Below are 10,000 nucleotides of genomic sequence, written 5' to 3'. Positions count from 1 at the left end.
GAGAGAGAGAGGAGAGGAGAGAGAGAGAGAGAGAGAAAGAGAGAGATAGGAGGGAGAAAAAAGAGGAGAAAGAGGGGAGAGGAGAGAGAGAGTTATGATATTTTTCATCATTAGTATTATTCATATAATCGCTATTCTCGTTATCATCACTTTTATAAGTGTTATCAATACTAATATTATTAATACCAACACTGTTATCATTATCACTATTATTATCCTAATTTTGGTTATCATTATCATCCTCATCCTCATCATTATGTTAATATAGATATCATTATCATCCTTATCATCGCCATTAATTTTGGTGACGCATCTCTATCAACTACAATACCAAGATTTTCCTGACCTTCGTGGCATAAGGAGCTTAAATCCCATCGTTTTCCTCTTTTCATGCCAACTACTCCATGCCTTCTTAGCCCCTAACGTCAACCCCATGTATAAGAATTATAATTGTTATCATTATTGCTTTTAATGTTATCATCATTAGTGTTGTCTTTGTCATTATTACTATTATCATAATTATTATTATTATTATTATTATTATTATTGTTATCATTATTATTATTATTGTTATTATTATTATTATTATTATTATTATAATTATCATTATTATTATTATTATTATTATCATTATTATTATTATTATTGTTATTATTATTATTATCATCATTATTATTATTATTATCATTATCATTATCATTATTATTATTGTTATTATTATCATTATCATTATTATCATAGGATCAATAGGATCATTGCCAGTCCTCAGTCCTCAGCCTACCAACAATGACCTCGACAATGACCCTTTATCCCTCAAGGACTACCTGGTCGCCCTCAACAACCTGGTCCTCGGAGGAGTGACAGCTCTGCTCTTCCCTTCCGAATTCTCCTTCAATGGGCTCTACCTCGTGTCCTTGGTGGTGCTGCTGGCGGGGATTTTCCTTTACGAGAAGAAGCATTAGGGCGCCGCGACCGGTGCTGGGGGGGGGGGGATAGACGGATAGATAGAGGGATAGATAGATGGATAGATAGGGGGGGGGGATAGCGGATCGATAGATGAGGGGGGCGGATGAATATGCTAGATGGAGCGAGATAGATATTTCTAGGGATGTAGATAGAATGCGATAGTGTGGATAGGATGATAGATCTCTATAAATAGATAGATGGAGAGATAGAAGTAAACTATTCAATAATGCAAACACTTCACTATCGTATAGATTGCTATTCACTCATTCAACTATTGAACTAAGATATAAACTCAAACTATATCAATCATTCTCTCACTCCACCCCCCCCCCCCCCCCCCCCCCCCCCCTTCCTGATAGATGATAGATGGATAAATAGATAGAGATAGATAGGTAGATAGAGATAGATAGATAGAAAGAGAAAAAAAGTAGCGAGGGAAAGAGAGATGAAGAGAGAGAGAGAGATGAGGACCGAGAATGCTGGAGAAAGGGGGAGGGAGAGGAGGGCCGATGAGGGAGACGTCGAGAGAGAATGAGATGAGAGAGGTCTGGGTGGGAGTCGAGTGAGGATGCAGTGGAGCGGCCGGAGGATGCTGTGGAGAGTAGGGGAGAGAAGAGGAGATGAAGAGACGAGAGAGAGAGGATGGAAAGGTAGGAGAGAAAGCAGAAGCAAAGAGACAGAGGGGGATAGATAGATAGACAGATAAATATATAGATAGATAGATAAACAGACAGACAGATAGACAGATAGATAGATAGAGAGAGAGATAGATAGACGAGAATAGAAGAAGAGAGCGGCGCAGCAGAGCGATAGAGAGAGAGAGGAGAGAGAGAGGAGAGCGAGATGAGGGAGGGCACGCGGGAGGGAGAAAAGATGAAACAAGAAAAGCGGAAAGAGAAAGGGAAGGAGGAGAAGGGAAAACCGAGAAGGTGACGGGAGGGAGAGAGAACAGGGAGTGGGAGAGAAGAGAGGAGAAGAAAAAAAAAAAAGAGAAAGGAGAGGGGGGGAAGAGAGGGGGGATAGGATTGAGGGTGAGAGGGAGGAGAGAAGAAAAAAGAAGAGGGGAACAAAGAGGAGAAGAGAATGGAGAAAAAGAGAAAAGTAGAAGAAAGATAATAGGGGAAAGACGGAAGAGAAGAAAAGAAGGGAATGGAATAGGGAAAGAGAGACGAATTAAAGAGAGCGAGGGAGGGGGTTATAGATAGATAGCTAGATTCGATTGATAGGAATATAGATATAGATGGGGGATGAGGGATAGATAGATAGATAGACAGATAGATAGATAGACAGACAGATAGACAGATAGATAGATGAATAGATAGATAGATAGATAGATATAGAGAGATGGATGGATGAATGAATTGATAGGTAGATAGTTAGATGGATAGACAGATAGATATATATGAATGAATGGATGGATGGATTGGAATAGTTTAATTAGATCAGATTAGAGCGCTTAGCTACAAAATTGTACAATGACATGGGACAGCAGGCTTTATTACATAATAGGTAGTTGTAATATGATGACAATGTTTTAAATCTATATGTTGGGTAGTTTTTTTAGTGTAGATAGACAAGCAAGTTAAACACATATTAATGTATAGTCTAACAAACTCATGGATAGATGCATTTCCTGGTAGAGGAAGAAATTGTTTTAATAGATGAATAAACATATCATAAATGAAATGACACATTTCATTGATATAGAATTTTCATTATGAATACAAAGCATTTTGAACAAGGAAAAGGATTTATAGAATAGAAGATTATGATAGAGAAGTTAAGTCTTGAACATGACAAAAGACAGCTGTGTGAACATGGCTGGATCTTGGTATTCTATCGCGAAATTGATATAGAATATGGCCAGAGAGAGAAAACAGAGGAAATGAAAGAACAGAGAGAATAGAAAGGAAATAAATTAAAAAAAAAGTAAATTAATGAAGTTAAAAAAAAAGTAATGTCCAAATTCTAAAAAATAAAATAGCACATTTAGAAACTGGTCATAGTATTGACAAATGTTTTTTTTATCAAAACTCATTTGATAACATGGTTATGATATTTACTAACATTCTATAAAACTTGAATGAGACCGAATAATTATCACTGATAGCGACCAAATTATGAATGTCCAGACGTCATTATGGAATGAGTCATCATCTCATACAAAACACACCAATACTTGAAAATCTGAAACATTCAGGAAGTCAGAGACAGAGAGAATCAGAGAAAGAGGAAAAAGGACAGAGGCAGAGAGGGGCAGGGAGAAATAATGAGACAGAGAAATGGGTCAAGCTGAAGGAGAGAGAGAGAGACAAACAGAGAGGAAAAAAGAGGAGAGAGACAGAAAGAGACAGAAATGGGCAGAAAACGACAGCCATGGAAAGAAAAAATACGCGAAAGACAGAGAAAGGAGAACAAAGAAGAAACATCGCAACAGCCCCCCCCCCCCCCCCCCCCCCCCCCCCCCCCCCCCCCCCCCCCCCTGTGGTGGTGTTTGTGTGGTTTTGGGGGGGGGGGGAGAGAAAGGGAGAAGAAAGGGAGAGGAAGAAACGGAATGGGACAGGAAAAGAAAGAAAGATAACGAGAGAAAAAGAAAATAAGAAGAACAGTGAAAGAGGACAGAGAAAGTGAGAGGAGAGAGAGAGAGAAATTGAGAGAGAGGAGAGAGAGAGTGTGGAGAAGGAGTGGAGAGAGAGAGTGAAACACCCCACGAGAGGAGAGAGAGGAGAGACCTAGAGGGAATGAGATGTTTTTGAGTAGAGAGAGATGATGAGAGAGAGAGAGAGACGTGGAGGAGCAGTGTTAGAGAGATGACGAGAGAGAGACGAAGGAGAGAGAGATGAGAGGGAGAGAGAGAGAGAGAGAGCGAGGACCTGAGAGATGAGAGAGTGAGAGAGTAAGAGGCGCGAGAGGCGAGAGGTGAGAGGAGAGAGAGAGATTGGAGAGAGAGAGCGAGTGTGACGGAGACGAGAGAGAGAGAGGCAGAGGGTTGACGATGAGAGAAGAGAGTTGCGACGACGAGAGAGAGAGAGAAGTCAGAGAGATAGAGAGACTGAGAGAATGAGAGGAGAATGAGAAGAGAGAAGTGAGAGGCGAGAGAGAATGAGGAGAGAGAGCAGAGAGAGGAGAGAGAGAGAGAGGCAGAGGACGAGAGAGAGAGAGAGAGGAGAGAGAGGAGAGGAGATGTGAGAGAGAGAAGGAGAGAGAGCAGGAGACCAGAGACGGCGGGAGGAGCGAGAGAGACGGAGCGCGAGAGGCGAGAGAGAGAGCAGAGAGAGAGAGAGAGGAAGAGAGGATTGGAGAGAGAGATAGAGGAAGACAGAGAGAGATGGAAGAGAGAGATGAGAGTCGAGAGAGAGAGCAAAGAGAGAGAGAGTGAGAGAGGCAACACGGAGAGAAGAGATGAGAAGAAGAGACGGTCTGGGGGAGATGAGGAGAGAGAGGGGAGAGAGCGGGAGAGAGAGAGAGAGAGTGAAAAGAGAGAGAGGAGAGAGAGAGAGGAGAGAGAGAAAGCGAAGGCGGAGATTGAGAGAGGAGATAGAGGAGATAGTGTAGAGTAGAGATAGAGATAGCAGAAGCGCAGCGAGAGAGAGGAAAAAGAGTAGAATACGAGAGAGAGACAGAAAGAGAGAGGAGAGAGAGAGAGAGATGAGAGAGAGAGCGTAGAGCGAGAGACGAGGAGAGCAGTAGAGCTGATTTAGAGACGAGACGAGAGATTGGAGAGAAGAGAAAGCATGAGAGGAGAGAGGATGACTGGAGAGAAGAGCCAGAGAAGAGAAGAAAGAGAGGCCGGGAGAGAGAGAGAGAGAGAGAGAGAGAGAGAGACAGGGAGAAGTGCCTGTTCCCACAGCCGAGCCCGAAGAGACTCCAGGAAAGGCAATCCAGATAAAACGACTTCGCGGCTTCAGATTTGTTGTACTGGAGGGGATCGGCGAGCGAAAGCTGGTTTGCATGCAGTGTAACTTTCTCTCTCTCTCTCTCTCTCTCTCTCTCTCTCTCTCTCTATCGCTCTGTCTTCCTCTCTCTCTCGCTCTCTCTCTCTCTCCTTCTCTCTCTCCCTCCCTTCCTCCCTCTCTCTCTCTCTCTCTCTCTCTCTCTCTGTCTGTCTGTCTTTGTTTCTCTCTCTCCCCCCCCTCTCTCTCTTTCTCTCTCTCTCTCTCCCTCCCTTCCTCCCTCTCTCTCTCTCTCCTTCTCTCTCTCCCTCACTCTCCTCTCTCTCTCTCTCTCTCTAACTCCCCCTTCCTCCCTCCCCCCCTCTCTCTCTCTCTTTCTCTCTCTCTCTCTCTATCTCTCTCTTTTTCACACACACACACAAACCACCGTTTTTTTATTCTTCTAAAGTTAATGTGATAATTATTGTTCTTCGTTTGTTTAATTCCCCTCCTAAATGCGTTGATTATCATCAATGATTAAGCATATGTAGGTATGAATCAATTATATTATATACTATATTATCTATATAATATAAATATATATATATATATATATGTGTCTCTAGAGAAATATTATATCTAGATATATATATATATATATATTTATTACAACACAATACACACACACGCAAATTATATATATATATATATATATATTATATTAATATTATATATATATAAATATATATATATATATACTAATATATTTAGTAATATACCCCCACATATGTATATAGAGTGAGATTAGATTAGATAGATAGATAGCTAAATAAAGATATATATCTATAAATATCTATCATATAACTATATCTCTATATATATATATATACTATATAGCGCGAGAGAGGCGCGAGGCGAGAGAGATGGAGAGGAGAGAGAGAGAAGAGATCGGAGAGAGAGATAGGAGCAGAAGAGCGAGAGAGAAGCGAGATTGAGATGAGAGAAGCGAACGAGAGATGTGTGTATATATAATCATATTTATATATATATCATTGATATATATATATATATATATATATATGTTATAATATATGTATATATATATGTTTGTATATATATACTGTATATATATATCTATATATATATATGTATATCTATATTTATATATTATATATCTATTTCACTATCTAATATTCTTATATCTATTATTCTATATATATATATATATATCTATATTATATATCTAGAGAGAGAGATGTTGAGAGAGCGAGAGAGAGAGAGAGCGGAAAGACCAGAGAGAAAGAGAGAGCAAGAGAGAGGGAAGCGCAAACAGAAATCGAGAGAGCGAGAGCAGGGGGTGGGCGAGCGGAGCGCGGAGAGCGAGAGAGAGAGAGAGAGAGAGAGCACGCGGCGGAGAGGCGCAGAGAGAGAGAGCGATGCGAGCGAGAGAGAGACAGCGAACAGAGAGGAGCGAGAACTTGAGCGAGCGCGAGCCCGGCGCGCGCCACCCTCCCGCGGCCCGCACCTTTCGCCCCCCAGGGCGCCGTTTTGTTGTGTGGATTGAGGGCCTGCCGCCGATCTGGGAACCCGGCCATATGAGGCAGGCTAAGTCGTTGCTGATCCGCCACTCATATTACGATCCTGATGAGATTCGCGGATTCCGGAGCAGAGTTTATAGAAGAGCGACTTCAGGCGTTGCTATGTAGATTGGAACGCCGGGGAGACAGGGCGAGGGCGTGTTGGGGAGATAAGCTGGGCGCCCCCGTGCCCCCCCACCCCCTCCCGCCCCACCCCCCCAGGGAGGGAGAATTGCAGCTGGGGACAGAGAGAGAGAGAGAGAGAGTTGCCCCGGGGGATAGCATTGGTGACAGAAGGTGATAATTTGCCCCGAAGGAGAGAATTAGCTGAGGATTCGAGCGAAAATCGGCTCTTAAGGAAGTGTAAAGTTTACCTCGGAGGAGACTCGGCCCTTGGGTAGGTAAGTATTAGCCCCCGTGGGGAGAATTAGCCCCCGTGGGCGGAATTAGCCCCCGGGGAAGTGATAGATGCCCCTGGGAGGTGATAGATGGTCCCGGGGGAGAGAGATTTGGCACCATAGAGATGAGATTTGGCACTGAGGATAGGCGAGGTTCGGTGCCACGAAGGCAAAATTTGTGCTTTGGTCGCAAGCAAGCGGTTTATTCAACTACAGACTCGACACTCCGAGGCTCCGCTCGTTGGCTGAGGCGATCCCGGAATTTCTTGCTCTGAGGGATGTACGATAATTCTTTTATGAATATAGTGAGTGGTTCTGGTGTGATGACAGTGGGAGGAGGAGGAGGAGGAGGAGGAGGAGGAGGAGGAGGAGAAGGAAGACGAGGAGCAGGAGGAGAACGAGTTTGTACATATATATATAAATATATATGTATATATATATATATATATAGTGTATATATATATATATCTGTGTGTGTGTATTATATGTATATCTATAATACTACATATATATATATTTTATATATGTATATATATATCTATACTATATATATATATATAAGTATATATGGTGTGTGTGTGTGTGAGTGTGGTATGGGTGTTTTCGTGTGTGTATGTGTTATGTGTGTGTATATAGTTTATATTATATTTATATATATCTATATATCCTTATATAATTATATTCTAAAATATACACCATACATAACATATATGTATATGTATAGGATTTACATATATGATATAATGTATATGTATATGTATGTTACCACCATACTAATATATATATATATACTATATATTTATCTATATATTATATATGAGTGTGTATATTGTATATAGATAATAGATAGATAGTTAGTAGACAGTATTAGGATATATAATTATGTATATATATAATCTATATATGTATATTTAGACATACATACATACATCCACACACACACACCACATACACACAACCACACCAAACACACACCACACACACAAACCACACACACAACCCCATATATACTTTATATATTATATATAAATATATTATATATTATATAGATTTACAAAGATATGTTTTATACAGTATATTTATATACTATATATATTTTTATTTATTTATTCATTTATATATATAACATTACATAACATACATTATATATATATATAGATATATATATTCTATATATGTAATATCCTATATATAATACAGTAATATATATATATATATATATACTATATATAGATATATTATTTATACTATTAGTATGTATGTATGTAAAAGTCAAGTTCCAAGAGTCTCCAAAGCGGAGAAACGGAACAGGTATTCGTCAGTATCCCTGAGAGCATAACACTGTGTGCCGAAAAAAGAGAGAGCGAGCGAGCGAGAGCGGAGCTGAGAGCAAGAGAATTAGCGGAGCGCAGCGCGAGACGAGAGCGAGCGAGAGAGAGAGAGAGCGAAGACGCGGAGCAAGAAGAGCAAGAGAGAGAGAGCGAGATAAAGCGAGAGCCGAAGAGAGCGAGAGCGAGAGAGAGAGCGAGAGAGAGCGAGCGAGCAAGCAGAGAAGAAAGCGAGAGGAGACGGAGCGAGAGATGCAGCAAGAGCAGAGCAAGAGGAGAGAGAGCCGGAGAGAGAGCGAGAGAGCGAGTGGAGAGCGGCGAGAGAGCGAGCCGCTAGAGGAGCGAGAAGCGAACGCGAGAGAAAGAGCCAGAAAGAAGCGAAGATAAGAGCTCGAGAGAGAGCGAGAGGAGCTCGAGAGAAGAGCAGCGATGAGAGAGCGAGCCCCGAGAACGAGCAGAGACGAGGCGCGAGCTCGAGAGAGAGAGAGCGAGAGAGAGAGAGCCCCATTCCCTTCCAGTTCAGCGCACCACAGAACTCCAACAATGATAATAACCTCATCATGACCGGTATGAATGGGGTTAGGAGAGTATGTCGAACAAGGAGATATAAAAAATCGTTATCCCCACAAAGGACATTAAAATCTGACGTTTCATCAGAAGTGGATTTTATGAGTCATTCATATACAGGCGGTAATCTGTTCCCGGGGGATAAAAGGCCACTGGAACCTTCATTGAATTTGTAATACGCTTTACATCGCTGACTCTGTTCGCTTTCTCTTTTCTATCTCTTTCTCTTTTATCTGTCTCTCTCTTTCTATCTCTCTTGCTTTCTCTTTCTTGTTCTCTTTTTGTTGAATTTTCTGATCCCAGCTTTATCTGTTTTTTTTTCTTGTCAGTTGTTTTCGCTTGTTTCTCACTCTTTTCTTCTTTCTCTTCTCTCATTCACTTCTGTCTCTTTACTGCTTCGTTTCTTCTGTCTCTTTCTCTTCCATTCTCTTTTGCTTTCTCTTTCTTGTTCTCTCTTTCTCTTAAATTTTTTGATCCCAGGTTTATTTCTTTCTCTATCTGTCTGTCTGTTTTTCGCTTGTTTCCTCTCTCTCTTTCTCTCTCTCTCTCTCTTTCTTTCTCTCTCTCTCTCTCACCTCCCCCACCTCTCACTTTCTGTCACAATAATAATTATGTTGACGATGAAAATGACTATGATTATAATTAATGATCAATGATAATGATAGTGATGATAAACTTAATGACATTTATGAAAATAAATGATATAAGGATAATGATAACAGCCACTACAACAACACTGATAATGATATAATAATGATGACAATATCATTGATAACAATAACAATGATGATAATGATAAAAACGATAATGAGGATGGATAATGATGATGATGAAGAGGAATAATGATGATGGTGAAGAGGAATATAAATGAAAGTTATGCTGATTATGATAATAATGATGACGCGGTGACAATGATGATAATGGGAAAATTATAATAATGATAATGATAATAATAGTAATAGTAAGATTAATAATTGTGATAACAACAACAATAATAACAACAACAATTATGATAGTGATTATGATAATGATAGTAATAATAAAAACAATTTTGATTATGATGATTGTCATAATGAGTTTATCATATATTGATATTATTGCACTGGATTTACCTTTGATAATATTTTTGTCAAAATCACTTGTATGATGCATTCTTATCAATAATTTTTTTTCTTTTTTTTTACTATTATTGTTATCATTTCTGAAATTCGAAAACTCATTTGCATTCCATGTTGATTGGCTATCTATCAGTGTGAAATACTATTTTCTATATTCTTCAGTAATGGATCTCG

General features: G+C 40.1%; 1 protein-coding gene across 1 annotated transcript in view; it reads left to right on the top strand.

Annotated features, from left to right (window-relative positions):
* LOC122266649 (putative UDP-sugar transporter protein SLC35A4) overlaps positions 1 to 972 on the top strand; it is a 23,321-nt gene extending 22,349 nt beyond the window's left edge. The window contains exon 8 of the mRNA XM_086531702.1: positions 819 to 972. Within this exon, the coding sequence (XP_086387828.1) occupies positions 819 to 962 (144 nt within the window). The 3' untranslated portion in view covers positions 963 to 972. The remainder of the gene's footprint in view (positions 1 to 818) is intronic.
* The last annotated feature ends 9,028 nt before the right edge of the window (positions 973 to 10,000 follow it).

Source organism: Penaeus japonicus, unplaced genomic scaffold (genome assembly GCF_977035675.1).
Source record: "Penaeus japonicus unplaced genomic scaffold, GWHDUDI00000001_assembly GWHDUDI00000036, whole genome shotgun sequence".
Classification (NCBI taxonomy): domain Eukaryota; kingdom Metazoa; phylum Arthropoda; class Malacostraca; order Decapoda; family Penaeidae; genus Penaeus; species Penaeus japonicus.
Note: the sequence above shows the minus strand (reverse complement) of the source record. Positions and strands in the feature narration are given on the sequence as shown.